Genomic DNA, 23,734 nt, shown 5'->3' with positions numbered 1-23,734 from the left:
TGACTTGAAGGTATTATTGCCTTTTGCTTCCTTGAAATACCAAACATGAAGATAATTTAATATTAAGCAAACTAGGTATTATTATTTAAATTTGTATTATTGTTGTTAGAGTTGACCCACAGAGTCACTGTGATAGACCAAAGTCACCCATGACTTCTAACAGAAATAAGCAGCAGAAAATTAACGAATATGTATTTTATTTTATTTATTTTATTTATTTTATTTATTTTATTTATTTTATTTATTTTATTTATTTTATTTATATTTATTTTATATTTATTTTTGTTTATATTTTATTTGTATTTTATTTCATTTATTTATTTTCATTTTATTCATTTTATTTTTATCTATTCCCACACTTGAGAGGTGAATGGTGCTCACATTAACATTTTTATTTCTAAATAGATATTGATCTGCCAGTATTGATGGGTTTCAGCGTCCTCTTTTAGTTTGAGAACTTTTACAATATGTTTTTTTTAATTATTATTACTATCGTTAATTGCTATGGCAACAGTGGCAGCTTGTCATCGCTCTGAAAGCCCCTTGCCGTCCCGGGCTTCGTGCCAGACTGACCCTCTCCCTCTCGCTCGTGTTTCATATGAGACGTGCAGACAGCGTTCTTCCATGGGTCCGACAGTACGCCAGGCCCGCAGTATCTGATGTAACGTCCCGCTGCATTGTGGGTAAAAACTACTGCCTGTGTAAAACTTCAAAGTCCAGTGGAGTTCAGTGAAAGGAGCTGAGGGCACCGGGCCAAGTCCACAGCGGCTGCATCGTGATGGGCAGTAATTAATGTCACTCACCTTTCCGAGCGGTGCTACAGGGCCTCTCTGTGGACACATGACTGAAGGAGGGAAAACACTGCACAGGACGTCACATGATTGGACTTTATACTTTTATATAGTTCTTGTTCGAGGTTCACAGCATTTTTGTGGAGTCTGTACGTCAGTTCAGTCGTGTGCACAGCCAAACAAAAGCAAGTGGAGTAGAACCTGTCTCATATATTCACTAAGAATGTTCCAGATTTATGCTGCGAAAAATTGAAATGCAGATTCTCCATGTTTATACCTGACTCTGGCACCAGCAGGAGGCCGGTCCATGTTTAGTCCTGACTCTGGCACCAGCAGGAGGCCGGTCCATGTTTAGTCCTGACTCTGGCACCAGCAGGAGGCCGGTCCATGTTTAGTCCTGACTCTGGCACCAGCAGGAGGCCGGTCCATGTTTAGTCCTGACTCTGGCACCAGCAGGAGGCCGGTCCATGTTTAGTCCTGACTCTGGCACCAGCAGGAGGCCGGTCCATGTTTAGTCCTGACTCTGGCACCAGCAGGAGGCCGGTCCATGTTTAGTCCTGACTCTGGCACCAGCAGGAGGCCGGTCCATGTTTAGTCCTGACTCTGGCACCAGCAGGAGGCCGGTCCATGTTTAGTCCTGACTCTGGCACCAGCAGGAGGCCGGTCCATGTTTAGTCCTGACTCTGGGCACCAGCAGGAGGCCGGTCCATGTTTAGTCCTGACTCTGGCACCAGCAGGAGGCCGGTCCATGTTTAGTCCTGACTCTGGGCACCAGCAGGAGGCCGGTCCATGTTTAGTCCTGACTCTGGCACCAGCAGGAGGCCGGTCCATGTTTACTCCTGACTCTGGACACCAGCAGGAGGCCGATCCATGTTTAGTCCTGACTCTGGCACCAGCAGGAGGCCGGTCCATGTTTACTCCTGGCTCTGGACACCAGCAGGAGGCCGGTCCATGTTTACTCCTGACTCTGGACACCAGCAGGAGGCCGGTCCATGTTTAGTCCTGACTCTGGCACCAGCAGGAGGCAGGTACATGTTTAGTCCTGACTCTGGCACCAGCAGGAGGCCGGTCCATGTTTAGTCCTGACTCTGGCACCAGCAGGAGGCAGGTACATGTTTAGTCCTGACTCTGGGCACCAGCAGGAGGCCGGTCCATGTTTAGTCCTGACTCTGGACACCAGCAGGAGGCCGGTCCATGTTTAGTCCTGACTCTGGACACCAGCAGGAGGCCGGTCCATGTTTAGTCCTGACTCTGGCACCAGCAGGAGGCCGGTCCATGTTTAGTCCTGACTCTGGACACCAGCAGGAGGCCGGTCCATGTTTAGTCCTGACTCTGGCACCAGCAGGAGGCCGGTCCATGTTTAGTCCTGACTCTGGCACCAACAGGAGGCCTGTCCCTGAGGTCCTCAGAGTCCGAGATGGTTCATATGGCACTAACATGTCCAAGATGTACTTTGGTGCTAGGCCATGGAGAGACTTGTACACAAGCAGAGCTGCTTTAAAGTCTATTCTCTGAGCCACAGGAGCCAGTGCAGAGACCTGAGAACAGGACTAATGTGATGGTACTTCCTGGTTCTAGTCAGGACCCGAGCAGCAGCGTTCTGGATGTACTGCAGCTGTTTTACAGCTCGTTTGGAGAGGCCAGTGAGCAGGCCGTTACAGTAGTCTAATCTACTGGAGACAAACGCATGGATAAGTCTCTCTAAATCTGGTTTTGACACTATATTTTTGATTTTGGCAATGTTTTTTAGATGGTAAAAAGCTGCTGATGTTATTGATTTGATGTGGCTGTTAAAGTTCAAGTCTGAGTCCATTATTACCCCCAGATTTCTAACTTGATTTGTAGGTTTTAGAGTAAGACTCTGGAGGTGACGCTAACACTTTCTCTTTGTTTCTGTGGCCAAAAACGATTATTTCAGTTTTTGAGTTCAGCTGGAGAAAGTTGTTTTGCCTCCACAAACTGATCTGTTGGATGCAGTGACAGAGTGAATCCACTGGTCCATAGTCACCTGCGACAGTGAAACATAGATCTGACTCGTCTGCATCATTGTGATAGGACACATTTTCACTGCGTATTAACTGACCTAACGGCAGCATGTAGAGGTTAAACAGAAGGGGACCCAGGACTGACCCTTGGGGAACCCCACAGGTAAAGCCTTCTGGACAATAGAAGATTTTAAGCTCGATTTGCCTCTCCACGTGACTTTGGGCGTGACCTGAGCAGCGATTCTCATACGTGATTATTGGTTGTGGAAGTCTTCGTGTATTTGGAGTCAATTACCTCCCGGTCAATCACGTGACACCTGCGCTCTCCTCTGCTCGTGAGACATCGCGCTTGGTGTGGCTGTGCTTCATCTGAGTGTGACACAAATGATCTTTGCAAAACGTCCTCATGTCTGTGGTCGGCAAACTTACTGTCCTGTCTTTAAATTGCCGCCGATTTAAAAACCGTCTGGTGTTTAGCCGGCTATAGTTGTGTTCTAAAGAATGATGCTATAAGAGAAGCAGAGCAATGAGTTTTCTTATTGTTAAAGTTTTTCTGACATGAAAGTGATGAATGCACCAAATTCAGCTGGAATAAGAGCGGTATGATTATGTTGGGTCTTCTGACTACATTTCATTTGATGTGAAGTTTGTTATGTTGACCTCTCACGACCCCTGATGTCATAATGTTAGTGTCTCTTCTGAAGTTTTGTGGAAAGAAGATCACTTTACTACACAAACACGCTGTCCGCTCCAGTCTGTGACAAGTTTGCCCTCAACAGAAGAAAATGTGTTTTTAAATGTGGGATAAAAGTGAGTGTAGAGAGTTTTTGAAGGGGCGTGGTCACATTGGGACATTGATATGAGCTCCATTCAGAATTCAACAGTGTTTAAGCCTTTGAAAGAACGACGTGGATCTTGTGTGACTGATATCAAATAGTTCTATTTCTAAAGCGTGAACAACAACAATCACCAGGTTAAAAGCTATTTCAAAAATCTGAGTATGTGAACTTTAATTACAGCGGGGGGAAGTAAAAGTACTGCACTTAAGTAGAAGTTTTAGGTCTGGACTTAAGTGATTTTTACATTGGAGACGTTTTACTTTTACTTCGCTACATTTGAGAGTATGTATCTTTCTACTCAATGAACACTGAAAAGTAGAGTTATTTGTAGCACTTTCATGGTGACATCCTGCGTAAAAATGTTGTAGGCTTTATTAGACAGGACAGGACGGGAGAGGACGGGAGAGGACGGGAGAGGACAGGAGAGGACAGGAGAGGACAGGAGGGGAGAGGACGGGAGAGGACGGGAGAGGACGGGAGAGGACGGGAGAGGACGGGACAGGACAGGAGAGGACGGGAGAGGACGGGAGAGGACGGGAGAGGACAGGAGAGGAGAGGACGGGAGAGGACGGGAGAGGACGGGAGAGGACAGGAGAGGACAGAAGAGGAGAGGACGGGAGAGGACAGGAGAGGACGGGAGAGGACGGGGGGGCCGGGAGAGGACGGGAGAGGACAGGAGAGGACAGAAGAGGAGAGGACGGGAGAGGACGGGAGAGGACAGGAGAGGACAGGAGAGGACAGGAGAGGACAGGCTGAAATGTGGAATGAGAGAGACGGGAAGACATGCAGTAAATCGTAGAGTCGGGACTCAAACTCACGACACTGTGGCCAGCGGCACCAGAGCCCAGCTGTGACTTAACCCCTCCACCACCGGGCAACACTTAGCACTCACTGCAAGCACAGCCAATCAGGTTTCTGCTTTTGGCTCTTACTTCCTGGTTGACCTAAAATACTTTTACAATATACTCTTTCACAAAATTCACACAAAAAAAAAAAGTAGATTTTTGCATGTGACACTTTTACTTTTGCTGAGTCTATTTTTGGTCCATTATATGTATCAAAATATAGTTCTTAGTCTATCACTGTTTAAATGTAGAATCTGTATCTTATTTGAAAATCACAGATGTTTTGATCACCATGAAATCCCAATTTCCCCCAGATTATGTCGAGTCTGGAATGAAACATAAACTTTTATCCCTGTTTTTGGAGACGCCTTGGACTCATTCAACATCAGTCTTTGAAACATGAGTCAGCGTCACAGTGTCATGGACCAATCCACTCTAAAACCAATGTATTCAAAAGAAAATCAAAGATTATCCTTAGATTGAAAGTATAATAAAAGGTGCACTATGTCAGTTCCCGTGCGAGCTCCGCCTCCTGCTTGTGTAATGCCAGAATGTGGAATATTCCAGGTAAAACCATAACATCTCGTGGGGACAAGCATGTGGTCGTTACATACTGTTACATTTTGCAGGTTAAAGTGCTCGTCCTCCAGAAAACACTCCAGATGACCACGTTATTTTTAATGTTTTTGTTCAACTTGACCAACACATTTACTGAATTATTGTGAAGTACATTTAGGATCATTTTAAGTGAAGTCTCTGTCTCTCCTGGAATGTGCGGTCCCACTGTAGGACACGTGTGATGCCCTCAGTCACTGCTCCTGACCCAGATACACAGGAAAGTGTGTAAGAAAGGCCTTTCAGCTAATCAATTCAATATTCAAATTTTATAATCGATCAAAAGTGTAAAATATTTAGCATCTTCTTAATCAAATGAGAGACACTACATTTCATTCAAGTTTTGATTTAGGACAGAAACATCTTGTTCAGGGTGTTTCAACTTTATTTTCAGATTATTTTAGCTTCTGTGCTAACTTTGAGCGCGTTTTACTTTGCATCCTTTGCATCTTAATTAAATTTGATCCCTCAACATCGCTCTGGGCCTTCATTTCTGTCTCATGCAAAGATTCCTCATGAGCACTTTTAACTCTCACCATTAAAACTGTTTCCCATTGATCAAAAACTTGTATTATATTGTTTTGGCTCTTTTTAGTCACAATTTATACCATCTTAACCCTCAAAATGGCCTTGGACATCACCAAACAATGATGTACTGTAGGAAATCCATTTACTTTCTGTTCATATGTTTGGCTGGCCTGCTAGTACTCCACAATAACAACACACTCCTGCTTTTACTGAACTAACATTGGCTTTTGTCAGTGCAATAGAAGTCCCCTGAGGTCACCCTAAGGTCACTCGAAGGTCACGGGGTCGGCCGCAACCAGACACTACAAAAACACTAAAGCGTGAGCCTTTATTGCCGCTGGTTACTTCTCTGACCCCGCATTAGAGGCGCAAACTAAATAATCCTCTTCTTTGTGGCTCCGAGCCGTAATGGCCGCTCCCTCGCTGCAGTATCCCTATCTGACCCCTAAAGGAACAGGATACAACAGGACCGTAAATGCCCCGTCATGTTTACCTCCCCAGGATTTAGGGTAATCCTTGACCAGGGTTGAGTTACTGTAACAGCAGCTTCGAAACGTCTAAATATTAGTCTTGTAAAAGGGGAAATGAGTGGAGATGAATGTGCCTCAGTATTTCAAAAGCGCTCAATGAAAAAGGAATAGTGTTCTGCCCGGTGGTTGAGTGGTTAAGGCACAGTGCACGTATGCAGGCTCCAAGTGCAGCCGGTTGCAGTGTTGTGAGTTTGAATCCCGACTCCGACAGTTCACTGCATGTCCGCCCTTCTCTCTCATCCCCATTTCACACTGTCCTTGTCTAATAAGGCCAAATAAATCTTGAAGAAAATGGAATAGAATGGTCATTTATTAGGTCTTTTATTGATGATTTTTCAATGATTTGGCTTTGTGCCCCACAAATAATTTAATAAGTGACTTACTTTGGTTGCTTGGTTATATAACAACAAAGAAAATTAACAATAAAAGGAAAAAGGTCATCATTTAAATCATGAAAATTAATAATGTAGATGAATCGCAATCGAATCGAAATCGCAGTTTCATCACAGAAAATCACAGAAAAATGACTTAGATATATGAGTTAGATATTTTCCCCCAACCGTGCAGCCCAAATGATGTGTAAAACGAGCACCAGATATAAATTTACCGGTGATATTATTGAGTTAATCTTTCACAATGCCCTCATAAATTGTTCTTATTCATACTTTACTCCCAAAAAAGTTTATTTTTTTCCCCCCCATCTGTTTTTCATTCAGAAAGTTCAAATTCATAACTTATAATTTCATATTCATTCAAGAGGAAAAGAAATCCATTCAACTTAAGCAAATGATATAGTAATAGTGTCAATAATCATGAATAATCGTAAAATTGTGATGTTTCTTCTTCTCACAATGATCTTTTTTATCTGAATTTGATAGTGTGACCTGAATAATTATCCATGTAGAATCTTAATATCTCTACCTCTATCTTCCTTTTATAAGTTGCAACAAATGAAGAAATGTAGTGTAAGAGTTTGGGATGTAAGAGTGTAATAATGGGTGCATTGTCCCGTGTGTGGCGAGTGTCTGAAGTGTTGCCCGGTGCGTCTCACACCTGAGGCCGTCTCGAGGCTGTCAGAGTCTGGCTGAGCGTTTATGGGAACCTCTTTAGTCCAGATTTACCTCGACCTTCTGTCCACACATGGAGACAAGATGGCACCTGCTCCTGGAGGGCCGTCCGTCAGCTCAGAAGAATAACACCTTTTCATCTGGACCTCTGACATTTTCCCCCCGCGTGAGTAAAAAGTGCAGAGGCGCTTAGATCTCCACGACTGCGAGTCCTAACGCTTTCCACACGCTTCTGTGGAACACCGAGCAGCTCAGTGTAGTGTGCAGAGTAGTTTATTGTCATCACCGCACTATACATGTCAGTACTGATTTCAAATCTATTATGATCATTTAAAAAAATCTAACTTTTTTTTGAAGTATATGGTTCAAGACCAAGATATAGAATTTAATTGTTCATGTGGTCTTAGTTCTGAAGCAAAAGCTAAAGATGCATTCATGGAGGCTTCAGGGACATCATTTATGTTTGGGGACAGGTATTTAGATGTTGTCAGGCTCTTTTTGGTTGATTCTCAAATGGTTTGCTGTTGCATGATCACTATATACAAGTATAACAAATATATATACAGTATTTAAAAAAAGAAAAAAAGAATTGCATTGATTTAACCAGGGTAAAAAACAGCATTACCATAAAGTAATCCAAAAAAATGAAAATAACCATGCAACGTGTCTATTAATAAACCATGTCAATAAGTGAAAAAGCAAACATCTGCTGACTAATCGTAATCAGCTTTTCCAAGTCCTAATATCAGTCGTAACGTCCTCAAACATCAATGTGATCAAACTTTGTAAACATCTCATATTCACTGGCCTTTCGCAAACCGAACATCGAATAGATTAATCGAAAGACTAATTGTTTAAATCATCTCGGTTGGCTGTGGCCCTTGAGCTCAGACTTGTCGTGTTGAAAAAGCTCATTTCCACACAGGTCGTTCTTGGCCCGCTCTGGCTGCCGTGTCTCCAGCTCTCTCACCCGAGGAATGCCTCTCTCGGAGCGGAGGAATGCGTGTTTCCTTTCATGCCTTTATCAGGGCCGGTGGAGTGTGACCGGAGCCGCCGGGCCCCAGGTATGTCCCGCGCAGGAGCTGAGAGACGGGCCTGGCAGCGGGGCGGGCAGGTGGCAGCCAAAAAACCGGGGCCAACCACAAAGAAGTCCTCTATCTGCAGCGTCATTACAGCTCCTGGACACTCGGAGCGGCAGCCCGGTCCACACAGGCTAATTTCTGTTCATTTATGGGAAGCGTCAGATGTATTCTGGTGTCTGAGATTAAACTGAGGTGTTTGATAACGTTCTGGTCACAGCGCAATAAAGACGGCGCCCGGGGAGACTGTTGAGACTTCACTTCACCCACACAAAGGTTTCAATCATGGCAGATCGTCATCAGAAATAAGGCATTCCGTGTATTCTCTTTCCCAGATAAACCTATGAACGCCAGTGGATTAAATGAGACTAGACTTCGGACAAACAGTTCCATGTTTGACCCTGATTATCTTTTGTTACTTATGAAAAAAACATTAAAACTTTATCCATCAAAATCTGGCATTCATTCACTCCCTTTCGTTCTGTGCCATCAGCTTTTCTACAGCAACATCTGTCCTGGGGCAGACTGACAGAAGCGAGGCTGCCAGTCTGACCACCATCAGTCACACTCACATGACTTTTGTACTAGACATTATCTTAGAGCTGTTTAGTGATCGATGCCTGGATCTAATCTATATAAATGTATAGAGTGTGATCACAACATTGATCTGAGACGGGCAGGATTATGGTGCATTTCACTGTGTAACTGCATAAATGACTGCATAAATGACTGCATAAATGACTGCATAAATAACTGCATAAATAACTGCATAGATAACTGCATAAATAACTGCATAAATAACTGCATAAATAACTGCATAAATAACTGCATAAATAACTGCATAAATGACTGCATAAATGACTGCATAAATAAACAAAAGTGAAATATTCTTTCCCACAAAAGCCTCAGAAAGTGCCATTACTCGACTCCAAAGACATGATTGTTTTCTGTTGAAACTTTAAGACAAAAGATCAATTTGACAAAGTTGTATCGACAATCCTTAACTATGAATGATAAAGTTGTGGATTTATAGAAACAGAAATGCAACACAAACAGTAGAACAAACATTGGTCTGATATAGAGTGGGACATGTGACCAATACTGATGACCAACCTCAACAATGACCGTTAGCACCAGTCGTGGCTCATAATTCACACTTGGACCGCTCGCCCTTTGTAGCATCTCACTCCCGTTTTTGTATTTATCGTTTGTCGCTCGATCCGTGTCAAACGTTGTGCGCAGTGACCTTTGACCCGGACTTGTGGCCTTGACCCGTTGTGGTGTGGTTGGTGCCAGTGCATGTTTCCCTTCTGCTCGGGCATGAGCTTCAGCGTGAGGAGACCCGGGGCCCGTCACATTTCATCGCCGCCATAAACGCTCACGAGCTCCTCCGAGGCCTGTATCCAGAGGTCGCGTGCGGGGTCAGGGAAAGGTCAAGGGTCTTTCGGTTCAGGTTTCGTACGACAGATGCACAAAACCGACTCTACACGGAAGCGTTAGTGGATTTATTCACTTTAAAGACTGGCCTGTAGTTGATCAGAAAGTCAAGCTCATTCCAGTTGGATCAATAAAGCTGATTAATGAACATAATTGTGAATGTATTTGTGGGTGTGGCTAAACACTGTGAACATGGCGGTTTATTAGCATTGTAGCATTGTCTGTCGTTCGCAGTATTTTTATTTTTCAATTTTAGTGCAAACTTTGTGGTCTAAAGCGGTCTAATACTAAGTGTGTGCTGCCTCTAGTGGTCAACACGACACAAACGGATAAAACGGGACATAGTACGCGAAATTGACTTTTATTCGCTTTTATCTATATTTAGTTTACCCAAAGTTACATTGATTTGCACATGTTTGAATAATCTTGTATTGTCCTGAATTTGAGCTCGTCTGCTTTCACCTGTCCCCTATCTCCGCCCACCGCTCTGTACTTACTTACTACGTGATTATTTTTTTAAATTCAGACTCCGAGTCATACATACAAGGGTTCAAAATGTCACGTAGCCATTTTCCGAAAATAAAAAAACAACATTAAAAAATCTGCTGTTTACTAACGGTGGCGTCATTTACTTTTTCACACTCATTAGCATTAACCAGTTTTAAAATGCTAAACTTTATAACATATACTGTTCCTTAAACTAACAACTAACCCTAACCTTACCCTACCCAATTCTGGAAAATGGTTGTGTAAAGAAAAAAAACAGTTGGGAAAGAAATGTAAACAGTGCAGTTTTGAACAGGAAGTTAACCTGTCTACCGTATTTTCCAGACTATAAGTCGCACCTTTTTTCTTAGTTTTGGCCGGGGTGAAACTTATACTTATATTTATACTTATACTTATACTCTGTAGCGACTTATATGTGATATTATTTGTTATTTTCACACTTGCAACCACATTTCATTCTCCAGTGCGACTTATTTATGTTTTTTTCTTCTCTATTATGCATTTTATGGCTGGTGCGACTTATACTCCGGAAAATACTGTATATTTCTTAGCCGTTTTAGATAAATACTGCGGTTTACAATAAACTACATGCAAAATGGTGATCTAAGTATGTTATAGTTAAGCATAATATGTCTCCCTTTAACAGCGCTGTTTAAACTAATTGCCTATGTTAAGTTTTTAATGAGCAACAATGTTCTTTTCCGCAGAGACGGTGGATTTGCTGCGGCTCATCTCTCAGACTGCAGTTCGTGCCGGCGATGTCTCCTTACACACCGACGCTCAGGGCTGCCCCTCCCTGCAGTTCAACTCCTCGGGATACGTGATGATGGCCACGGAACGAGCATTCGGTCCGAGGTGAATGTCTTTGTGGTGATTAAAGACGTCGCAGGCTGCAGTACATCACCCGTGTACGTGGTTCCTCTTCCTGCAGGTTTTGTGACGAGTTCAGTTTCCTGCTGGAGCTCAGGAGTCCGCAGTTGAAGGAGAGCGGCGTTCTCACGATTCTAAACTCTGAATATCACGTCCACCTGCAGCTCCGCCTCGGCCGCCGCTCCCTCAGCGTCATCTCCACGCAGCAGAGACACTACGAGTACGTCAACGCCTTCACCACCCAGAAAATAAAATGGAGATCGGGATTGTTTCGTCGCACGTCACGATGCTTTCGATCGGTTGTCCTCGGACGTTTCAGAGTTAAGGCCGCAGTTATTGCATTACTTGGTTTACGGATTGTTGAATTAAATATATTGCACAGGCGGACGAAATATAAATATAATTTCAATTTCAAGCAGCAGGGTGACGGGCGCGCGCGCTCTCCCCGGGGCCGTGCGCAGGAACAGACCCGCTCCTTCACAGACTGGGCACAGTTTGGCGAGAAATTGCTTCACGAGCCCTTATCTTTTGACTTAATACCGCTTTTTAAATTTAATTGAATGCTATTTTGCGTTGTCGGCGGTACTTTATAAAAAAAAAAAAGATAATAATTTATTTTATTTGTATTGTAGAAATCAATAATCTAAGTGCGGCGGATCCGTAAACCAAGTAATAAAATAACTAAGGCCTAACCAACAAACTAGAAAGCTAAAATAAGGGCATGCAAGATAAAATCTGTGTAAATGTCAAGTACAATATATAAACGGCAAGATCGATGCGATACACGGCTCACGATACGGTAATGTCACGATTTTGCGATACATGCAATACATAATCTATATATTGCTGACGATATTCTGCGATACATCACTATTTTTAAAGAACCCAATACATTTGAACCACGTTTCTCTTTTTTAAACCACGACCTGCACAAACTCAAAATGAAATACACCCATTTTAATCGTCAAAAACAAGTTTCCGTTCTTTAAACAAGCAACAACATTGTAGTGCAGTACCATAATAATATGAGGAATTATACCAACAGTGACTCAGGGCGACATATCGATACAGCAGCCCACGATATCGCTACTGTATCACCAAATTTAGTATCATGATATATAGATATTTTGATATTTTGGCACGCTCCTATTCAGAATGCTAGTACAAACCCTGCAGTGCAAATATTGAAGTATATTTTTGACATGATTTATTAAAATGACAGTAGCTATGAAGTGTTCATGAGTCGAGCGGCAGAGGGAAAGGAACTGTTCATACTTCGGTTTCAGAATCCCAAGTTTATCCGAGTTAGAAAACCCAAACATTGCTGCGCCCTGTGTTTGGATTCAGTTTAATATGCAGCAGTTTAAATGTCGATAGTCCTTATTATTACTGCCATCTCGCTTCTGTTTAGCCTGTGAGTCTCTGCTGTTATAAATGTGTTGTTATGCTAATGTTGCTAACGTCTGCACGGAGCTTTACGTTTATATCATTTTGGCCAAAGCATCTCTATGAACGTTTGTCACCTTTTGCCAATAAAGTAAAGTTTCTGACATTCCACAATGAGCTCTATCACAGTTTAATGTGATTCATGTAGAAATAGACATATAGATATATACGCACATTGTCCTTGTATGTTGTTGCTGCTTTACTTTAGCCTTTTAGATTGCTTGCTGTGTCCAGGTTTTCTCTTGGCCATGTTCTGGATGGAGACTGGCACCGTGTCTCTCTGGGTGTGTCCCCTCTTTGGCTGGAGGTCTATGTGGACTGTTCCCTGGTGGAGAGGCTGAACTGGGCCTATCCCTGGCAGCACATCTCCACCGACGGCCTGGTCATGGTCGGAGGCAACCTGGACACACCCGACACGTCCTTCCAGGTGAGAAGGGGAAAAGTGTTATTGAGGACCGCAGTAAACATTATTTTAGGTTATTTTCAATTATTTATTTAAGTGCTTCAAGAATTGGTTCATGAGATTGTTGATCTTGATTTTTGTTATTGATGTCAAGATTAGTCTGAATTGTGAGAATCGAATGCACCAATTTCAATACAATCTATAATCCAAAAAAGTTAAACTACGTGTAAAGTACTTTTTTATCAGGCTGTTTTCACGCCAATATCATTCCTGTTTCATTCAGCAAGTTTTGATTTACACGTGTGATTGAACGAAAGCAAATTAAGGATTTCACTGTAAATCCATAAACTTTCTTCTCACACTAATTGTAACATTAAAAGTTGATATTGTGACTATTTGCTTTTTTTTAGAACATAAAACAACCAAAACAAAACCAAGAACAACCTGTGTTTTTTCCCCTGTTTGAGGCTGACATGGGACTACAGACCACAGGCCAATTCTGGCATATTTACAGAAATTATTATTAATATGCACTGTCCCTGAAATAAATATATGAATAAACAAAATTAAACTAAATTTAGAACATAAAACAATAAAAATAAAGAATAAAACAAAAAATATAAAAGATGTAATATTTCAATAAAATTGCCTGTGTTGTTTTTTAGAACATACAACAAAGACAACAACAAAACACAATAAACAATAAATAGACAAACAAAATGCCTAATTTAAAAAATATATATATTTAATTTTTTTAATTTCATTTTTTAGAAGATAAAACCATATGAACTCAAATAAAGCAAAATTAATAATAAAGATATAAAAATTTGATAAACAAAATGCCTAATTGCAGGTGATTTATCTATTTTAAATGTTACTGTGTCAAAGAGATAATTATTCAGGAGTTGTCAATCATTGTTGTCAGGGCAAAGGTTGAACGCCGCCTCAGGCCAATATTTATTACAAAAACTGTTTACAGCAAACGGAAGTTGTATTTATGCATTCCATTTATGTTCACCCCAGGATCCCCTTTAAAACTGCTCATCACAACGACTTATTCCTCTTCATAAATAAATGTTACACACCCTTCAGATCCTCACCTGAAAAGGTCACCCACAAAGAAAAAACAAGTTTACTTAAAACGTACCTATGACTGAAAAAAATAATAAATAATATATACATATATTCAGTGCTTTTAAAATAGTATTAATTTCCCCAAAAATATGTAACGTTTAACTGGAGTAATATTATTTTGCTGGGGCTCAAAGGTTATTGTAAGGTCATGATTTGGTTCATTCATGGTAAAACGATTGTATAAAAGAAATAACCGTTTAAATCTGATATTTGTGGTTTTGCTGAATGTCACTCCCACCGCTCCGACTCTCGTGTTGCTCTGGTTTGTGGATCACTTTGACAGCTCCATGACAAGGCATTTTGCGCGCTCATTTTCCTTGACCCGCCGGTTGTGGAGTTCCTCTCTGAAGTTTACCTAAATGTGAACTTTGACCCCTCTTCCTGGTGTCCTCAGGGTGAAGTGAGACAGATGAACTTTGTGATGGGCAACGCAGACGCAGCCCGAGACCACTGCACTGACCAGCGTCCGGCCTGTGACTCTGACAACACCTCAGGGGTATTTACCACGTCTGTCCCGGTACTTTTACTTCATTTGTACTGCATAACTCCAGAGAAAAACTAAACCCAGATACGATGCTAAAATTAAGAGTGGACGATATTGATAAATGAATATCTGACTGTCAATCCATATGTCTCTATAACATTTTAGTTAAGAATAATGACTAGACAATGATGCAATGTCTGTAAAATGAGTGCAAAAAAGTGCAGAAATATAAAAGTATGATATTATAGCCTTAGTTGAAAGAAAACATCACTTTTTCCATTTTTGTTTTTAATCTGTTGTTGTTTTTGGCCGATCGAATAGCAAATAATGATTGTTGCTGCCCCAGTTTGTATTGTTACAACAGTACTACATACAGACATATTTCAGTAATACACAAATATATTCACTTTCCAATCAAATCAAGGCAATACAAAGTGTAAAACAAAATACGATACAATTATCAGTGCAGACAATAAAACAAAAACAGTGGCACTGCATTACTGCGTGATTGTTAAAATCCAGTCTGAAGTACATTTTGAGTCTCGATTTTACAACAACAGACGATAGCGGGTTAAAAACAACAAAAACAAACATGAACACACACACACAAAACACTAAGTCCTGCGGTCATTATAATGGTTTAATAGATTTTTACTGGTAAACAGCCACCAGGGGGCACTGTAGCAGGAAGCGCAAGCGTTTGACACAGTCCAAGGGTCATGTCATGTTTTCTATAGTTTAAGCTTCAAAACGCTGTGTTTTATAACAATCAGACTCATAATCACGGAGAAGTCTATTTTCTTCATAAATTCTATGTGCACGGCTTTTATTCAGGAGTGCTGTACAGCCCAAAAAGTACGGGGATCATGTTGTGGAGGAAATGGGGAGATGTTCTACTACAGACTCCTGTGGATCATCCAGACCCGGAAATTGGGGCCCAAGACAGAAAAAGCTCCATCGCCCCAGTGTTTAGTCTGGTTCTGGAGCTGATCTGGTTTATTGACCTTAAGGCTCTGCTTGGCTCGTGCACAGACAAGAGGATAAGGACCTGTAAGGCCATTTAGGGCGTTGAAAACAAAAAGCCCACATTTTAAATCAATTCTAAAATTACTTTTTTGGGTGATGTGCGACAAAAAAGTATATCACGATAGTCTCTTTGTGAGCTGATAAAAGCATGAATAGTTCTTAGTTCATACAAAAACTACAACGCTCTGGCTGACCTGTGTCGAGAGTGAATTAATAAAATGTCAAAACACTAAACACTGTGAAAAACCAATGCACGGTTAAACTGACAAAGGGAAACGTATTACAAAGAATTCCCAATATTAAACATGTATTTGCATCTCTTTCTTCTCTGTACAGGACATTTCAGCCGATGTCTGGCCTCTTGATGCTCCTGAGCGTCTTGAAGCGTCACCAAATATAACATTTCCACATTTGGTGAGTCGGCTGTTGATTCTAGACATTATATATAGATTTTTGTTCATTTATTACACACCATTATTCACCTCTGTCTCTGAAAAATAAAATCCTTCCTGTCGCAGTGTGTGATTGTGACCTGTGCCACTAAATCACACGACATCGACGTTTATTCGAGTCGTTTTTGTTGAGCCTGGAACGCTCCAGGATCATTGGCTTCTCGCTGTCATCTTCACGTTTACGGTGTCATCTTCACATTTATGGTGTCAGCGCGACATCTGTCATATCATATCCATAAAACATGACCACCGCTGCACCGGTCATTACAGCCGAGCGTCAGGAGCAGACGGAGTGACTAACTCGCTCTGATGCAATCACAGGAAATGGCTAAAAGAACAATAAAGCTATAAAGTTAAAGTGTAGCGTTCTCGTCCATGACCTTTTATCTGATACATCGCCATTGATTCAGTTTAGCATTGGACAAGTTGGAAAAAGGAGAGTGGTCATGTGTCTGCGGGACACGCACACACACACGCACACGCACACACACACACACACACGCACACACACACACAGACACACACACACACACACACAGACACAGACTCACAGACTCTCACACACACACACACACAGACACACACACACACACACAGACACGCACACACACACACACACAGACTCACAGACTCTCACACACACAGACACACACACACTCGCACATACACACACACACACACACAGACACACACAGACACGCACACACACACACAGACTCACAGACTCTCACACACACAGACACACACACACTCGCACATACACACATACACACACACACACACACTACTATGAAAATAATAACTGCCCTGTTTCTTGTGTATAAACGAGAAGTGCAATGCTCTGATCATCATCAAAGTGAGTCGCTTTTTGACCTTTTGTGCTTTAACTTGTTTTACATGCCTTACATTTCCAATTTTACATCTGTTTTTTGCTTGCCTGGTCTTTTTTCTTTTCTTTTCTCTTCTTTTTTAATTTATTTATTTTTAATTTATTTATTTTTACAATTTTTTTCTCTTTGTCTGTTCATTTGAATTAGTAAGAAAAGTATATATACCTGTATTTAAAACTAAAAGTGAGTCGCTTTACTCTGGACAGGAAACGGCTGACACTGGGTTACATTTTACACCTTTTCCCCTCTTTCCTTTTTGACTGGATGCACAGAGCTCGTCTTTGGTTGAGGTTTCGTTTCATTCAGTTTCGTCGACAGCCCTGACGTTTACTGTTGCTGATTTGTGCTTGGCCTTTATAAAGAGGTTTCTTTTTCTTCCCGTTGGAGGAGGATGGGTGGCACCGCGGTTATGGGTTTGGAAAAAGGGCTGCGTCGGTTTTCTGTCCGAGCCTCGCAGTGGGATGTGGCAGTTGTGTTTATGGGACCTTTCGGGAACATGGTTTGGCCTCACCATCCATCCATCCATCCATCCATTCATTCAATCATTCATTCATTGTCTTTGCATCCTCGGCGTGGAACACTCCCAGGTTTAGATCGCCACACACAACTTTCCACATCGGAGAGAGGAAAATGCGTTTGAGGCGGACCAGAGTCTAGTCGTTTGTTAATATAGTTTATAATTACGGGCTTTGAATCGAGGCAAGAGTAATTATTCATGTATTTTCTCTGTGCTCCTTGTCTAAGTTCACTTCAGTCTGCGTTAGGGCTGTATGATATTGGGAATTATTGCTGTTAATGATATTATGGCAACTAAGGATGATATTAGTCGACTTCTATTGTTCATTGAGACTTTTTGTTCATTTTTAAGGCACTTTTCTCTAAATATATTCTATTTTCGAGTTTTCAGACCCTCTAAAAACGTATGTGGCTGTGTTCCCTCACGTGTACATTGTGTCACCATGGTAACTGTGGAACTTTTATTGCCTCTTAAGGGCATAATTTGAGGAATTTCCTGAATACTGCTTTGGGTCAAGGGCCAAAAAAAAGTCAGTGTCAATTTACACAACTTGATATTGTCTGAAGTCATTTGTTTGGATAAAAAATGAGCCATCCACTTAATTTGATTTTCACTTCAAAGTCTTGCCAAATAATCTTTACGCATTATCGAGCAACTTGTCTTCATTGTTGCTATATTTATGCTATTCCAGCGTTGAGAGTTATGGCTGAGGCGGCGGCAGCTGCTTCTCCTTATGCACAACACGCATTTGGATTCTGGCCCAAACAATGTCTTTGTAGTAATCCACTGCAGGTGATTTTATTTTGGAAAATATTCTTTATTCCTTCAAAATGTGACACAGAACAGGAAGTATGAACAAAGTCTGGGATTTGATTTATATCCCAAACACTATATAATCTTTTTTGCACAAAGTTGGAGAAATAATGGAGAATAGACTACTTCCAGTGTCAATTTTATGGTATAAAGTCAAATTGAGGGAAAAATAAAAGCGCCACAGATGAGATGAGATGAAAAATGAGGTGAAAAAAGCAAAGAAACACATTTTGACAGTTGGTGCAAAAAACAGTGACACTAAATTTTCCAACAAACACAATGTCCGCACTTAACCTCGTAGTAGTAGTAGTAGTAGTAGTAGTAGTAGTAGTAGTAGTAGTAGTAGTAGTAGTAGTAGTAGTAGTAGTAGTAGTAGTAGTAGTAGTAGTAGTAGTAGTAGTAGTAGTAGTAGTAGTAGTAGTAGTAGTAGTAGTAGTAGTAGTAGTAGTAGTAGTAGTAGTAGTAGTAGTAGTAGTAGTAGTAGTAGTAGTAGTAGTAGTAGTAGTAGTAGTAGTAGTAGTAGTAGTAGTATATTCTGTTATTATACAGCTTAAAAAGGATGTACACAACAACCATACTAGAGACATGACACTTATAATGCACAACCCTTTAATATTACAGCATATAATTCCAATAAAAGCTCTTTTACATATAGGATTATGTACATTACTCTTCACAAACAATATACAAGTGTCATTCATCTACACTGTGTTCCAAACTATTATGCTTAATTGTGTTGTCATAAAGGTTATTTTTGTTGGTTTTCCAGTGAAACTCATGGATGGTATTGTGTCTCAGGGCTCTTTGGGCTCTTTGGGCTCTTTGGGTCAGTGAAATCAGTCTTTTTGTTTGCCGGGCAGGTCCAATTAAAGGAAAAACCACTCAAGAAGGACGTTCCACATTATCAAACTGATTTTTTTTTTTTTTTATTGTGCCGATAAGCGTGAAATAGTTGAACGTCTTGGACAAGGTATGATCATCGTACGAATAAGAGATTTGTGGCAGATTCAGAGCACACACGGAGCAGATAAAGGCACAATGAGGAGGTTTTCTGCCAGACAAATGCATCGGATTAAAAGAGCAGTTGCTAGAATGCTCTTACAAAGCAGCAAACCGGTATTGTAAGCTGCTGGTGCCTCTGGAGTCCTGTGAACATGAAGCTGTAGGACCCTCCAGAGACTGACCCCCATCATCGGCTGCTCTGGAAAGTAAAAGAAGAGGAGCTCATGGCGTGGCCCCCGTCCTCCCCTGACCTCAGCCCTACTGAGAACCTTGTGAGCATCCTTCAGTGAAAGATCTATGAAGACAGGAGGCAGTTCACATCCCGACAGCAGCTCTGGGAGGATGTTCTGACGTCCTGCAAAGAAATTCAACAGAAACTCTCCACAAACTCACAAGTTCAACGGATGCAAGAAATGTCAAACTCCTATGTTCAAATGTAATGTTCAAATGTAATGTTCAAATGTAATGTTCAAATGTAATGTTCAAATGTAATGTTCAAATGTAATGTTCAAATGTGACGTTCAAATGTAACGTTCAAATGTAATGTGACCTGTTCAGATGTTAGGATTGAAACGACTTATGATTTCAGTAAATATGACCTGCTAATGCTTCTAATTTAACATATGACCATGTGCAGTTCTTAACATGGTTTCAAACTCTGTTGTGTATAATAATTTGGAACGGTGGATTTTTAAATTTAAATTTAATGTTTTATTTGGTATTGTACTCTAAAGGTTGATGACTTGAATATGATGATGATTGACATTTATTTTTACTATTTGGCAAAATCAGAGAAAAAATATCATTTGCATTCTAATTTGTATTGAGCGTATTGATTTTTTTTTACAAATAATTGTTTTAACATAAAACAACAAAAATGAACATAAAACAAACTGGCCTATGTAAAGAAAGAGAAAGAGGAAAAAAAGAAATACATTTTTTAGATTAAAAAAAAGCTTTAAAAAAGGGCTCAGGATGAGTAAAGAATAAAGTTACCGTATTTTCCGGACTATAAGTTGCACCTTTTTTCATAGTTTTGGCCGGGGCGCGACTTATACTTATATTTATATACTTATACTGCAACTTATAGTCCAGAAAATACGGTAGAAAGTAATAGAATTGTATCTAAAGGACAAAAAAAGTCCCATTTAATCCATTGTTTATTGAATGTATCGACTTTCAAATGAGTCCAGCAGTTATGTCCCTGGTGCGTGTGACAGTTATGATGTCCGTCCAGTCCTTAATCATCGGAGCAGTGTGTGATCGCCTTCTTTCCGTCTGTCAGAAGTACTCTCCACAGATATCCATCCATTATGTCCATGGCGGGAGTTTTGAGGCCTAAATACATTGTTCCAAAACGTTGTGGAATAGCAGTATCAAACATTGTCTGCATTGCTTTGTTCATTTGTGCCCGGTGTTTCTCTGCAGCAGGAAAGTCTCCAAATACATGGTAATGATCTGCCTCCCGACCGCCACACTTTCCCCAGCATTCGGCACCATGTGAATAATGAGCACTCCGACACGGTGTTATGAAAAAACGGGTCACATTCTACAACTAAACTCCCTCCAAACACAGGACTTTGTTGTCATGTACGTATTTCTTCCCACTCCTCATCCGTCAAAACAAAATTAACTTCCTTTTCCCATTTAATTTTAATATATTTCAGTAGATTGACTGTCCAAGTCCATATACTTTGATATTATTCCCCTTCTGAAATCTATGCTTGAATAAAGATCTCAGTCAGAGGCTAAGAATTGTAGTTGCTTTGCTTTATTTCTTGATTATAATAACTCCTTATTTTCACCTATAAAAGTCCTGTTCCAAATAATATCCAGGTCACTTCATGAAGTTATTTTTTGTGTTTTTTGTGTTTGTGATTATTTACAGAAATGAGCTAAACCTGGTAGTATATCATTGTAGAGTTTGAACCCTGATGAAGTAATTATGCCCCTACTTTCTCCTGTATAATCTATAATTTACTGAATTCCATCCACACTAATCACCTTCAAAACTGCCTTTCAATAACTTAATCTTTATTGTTTGTTTGTCTGTGTTTGTCTCTGAGTAAAGTGTCGTATCTTGAAAAGTGCTATATATCTTATAAGTTTATTATTGCTCTGTTCAAGTTGTCACTGTTTTAATTTAACTTTAACCAATTTGAACCTTGACACTGTTTTTAAGAATGACTCTTTCCACTATTCTCTTCGCCTTTCAGTCCATTTACCTGCACATACAAAAGACAAAAGGCCGTTTCGACAACTCTCTATAGTTTGTTTTGTCCTCGTCACAGCCTCTGTCCCTCTGAGCGAAGCTCCTGTATTTATGGACTGATCCTGACCTGGTTCCGCTCTGGTTTTTCCTCTGGACTCGTCGAGGCTTGTGCCACTGCCCAGGGCCCTCACCTCTGCCCCCCACAGCTCAGACACGGCTTTAACGCCACGAGTGAAGCTTTACGGCCTCTGCGCACTGCCCAGAGCTACACGTTAAGCCAGGTCTCAGTGTTATGGTCGTGCCGATGCTAAAGTGTTGTCACGGCGATGGGCTCGACACTCAGAGGGTGACAAACGCTCATGGCACCAGGGTGAAGAATCCAGCACGTGGCCAAGACGGAACTGTGGCTGTTCTGGAGTAGAATATGATTGAATTGGTTGTAAAATTGAGATGATCGATATTATGTTTTGTTTTGTTTTGTTGTTCAAGGGTAAAAATCTGAAAGTAACACGTTTTTGTTCTTATTGACTGAAATATTGAAATACTGCTTCATAACAACATTTTAAAAAGATAATTTTACTGAGATTTTTTTTACCTGAACAATTTTGGAAAACTTATTGTCTACTTGTGATTTTTCCATTTACCATATTTTCTGGACTAGAAGTCGCACCTTTTTTCATAGTTTTGGCCGGGGTGCGACTTATACTTATACTTATATTTATACTTCTATACTTATGTGATATTATCTGTTATTTTCACAATTGCAACCGCATTTCATACTCCAGTGCGACTTATATATGTTTTTTTCTTCTCTATTATGCATTTTTTAGCTGGTGCGACTTATAGCACGGAATATACGTTTATGTTTTTTTAAATTTACGTTTAAGTTTATTTATTTTTTATTGAAGGACTATTCACTTTTAAAATGAATTGCTAAACTGATACCTCTATATTATTTTTTTATTATCTCACTCACAATATTCAGAGTATATTTAACATTTTAATAAACTAAAATGTACGTTTACATATAGATTTGAGGTTTGAATCCAGCACAAAATGTGAAGTGACCTTTAAAATTATCCACAAAAGTGCTGAAATATGACTTTATTTCCTTTGTCTGACCGATCACACTAGACCTTTTTAATATATCCCAGCGACTATTGTGATATTATCCACTGTTCCATAAATCTCCCACCTCGAATGACGTCACCTGAAACCTTTAGTCTGGATAAACCCTTTGACTCGCATGTTCCTCCGTCCGTGGCCTGCGTTTGAACCCTCGTTTCTCATGGTTTGGGTGGAGCGCTGGTGAATCCACATGAATCTTTGAGAGTCTCGCGGTGCAGCGCAAATCTATATGAGGCATGAGCTCTCCAGATGTGAGCTTTTACATCCTTTACCTCAGCACGGAGAGCTTTATTGATCGCAGACACTTCCAGCTCCTTTGATCCACGCTGCCACTCCCTCGCGTTCACACTGCAGATCGACAAAACCAACGCAAAAGTCGCCTCGCGGTGGATGAATACACGATATAGGGCAGACGTACTCAGACCGTTCCTCTCATCGGTCGAAGCGTTGAAGTGTGAAAAGTAATCATTTCAGTTTGCAATGGATGAGGTAAAAGGTTTAAAGGGATATTATTGAGCCATTTTTTTAACGTAAACCTACTTGAAGGTGATTTATTTGCATATCCCAGCCATTAACCATAAAGTTCTGAGTCTGTTTCTAGTCCTGAAAGCGTTAAGAAGCTTGCTCTGATCATTTCTGCGCTCGAATTGTCTCAGTAAAGCCGTGTCAGGAGTGTAGCATCAGCAGGCGAGGTGTTTAGCTGTTTCAATGTGTCAGCAGATACAGGTCAAGCGCCCTCTGTTGGACCGTTTTAGAACTGCATGTCATAATGGCCTAAACCTGTACGCACCGAACATGTATACGTATATCTTTTATTTAGCCAGGAAGTTGTCTTGGAAGTATCTGGAGAGAACAATTCACTCACAAAGCAATTCAAAGTACTTCACACAACAGGAAAAAAAATCATTAAAATCACAAAACGAGAGGAAAAAAAAGAAAAGAGTGCAAATAAAATCCCTTCAGTCATATACACGGCTAAACAAAGCAGTTTTTTAGCTTAGATTTGTCCAATTAGATCAGTCCAATGCATTTCTCTGCACACACATTATTGTAAGGTGACAACAAAACAACAACAAAACTTTTAAATATTTAACGTTTTTATGCAAATCCTTGTAAAAATGTAATCAAAAGTAT

General features: G+C 40.7%; 1 protein-coding gene across 1 annotated transcript in view; it reads left to right on the top strand.

The window, feature by feature from the left end:
• The first annotated feature begins 10,914 nt into the window (after positions 1-10,914).
• LOC140346871 (uncharacterized) overlaps positions 10,915-23,734 on the top strand; it is a 33,338-nt gene continuing 20,518 nt past the window's right edge. Inside the window, exons 1-4 of the mRNA XM_072433091.1 lie at positions 10,915-11,078; positions 11,155-11,317; positions 12,748-12,966; positions 14,471-14,572. Coding sequence (XP_072289192.1) covers positions 10,915-11,078; positions 11,155-11,317; positions 12,748-12,966; positions 14,471-14,572 — 648 coding nt within the window. The remainder of the gene's footprint in view (positions 11,079-11,154; positions 11,318-12,747; positions 12,967-14,470; positions 14,573-23,734) is intronic.

Source organism: Eucyclogobius newberryi, unplaced genomic scaffold, assembly GCF_026437365.1.
Source record: "Eucyclogobius newberryi isolate DKJ021-1_F unplaced genomic scaffold, fEucNew1.0.hap1 SCAF_6, whole genome shotgun sequence".
Taxonomy (NCBI): Eukaryota; Metazoa; Chordata; class Actinopteri; order Gobiiformes; family Gobiidae; genus Eucyclogobius; species Eucyclogobius newberryi.
The sequence above is the reverse complement of the archived record's forward strand: the minus strand, read 5'-3'. Positions and strand labels throughout refer to the sequence as shown.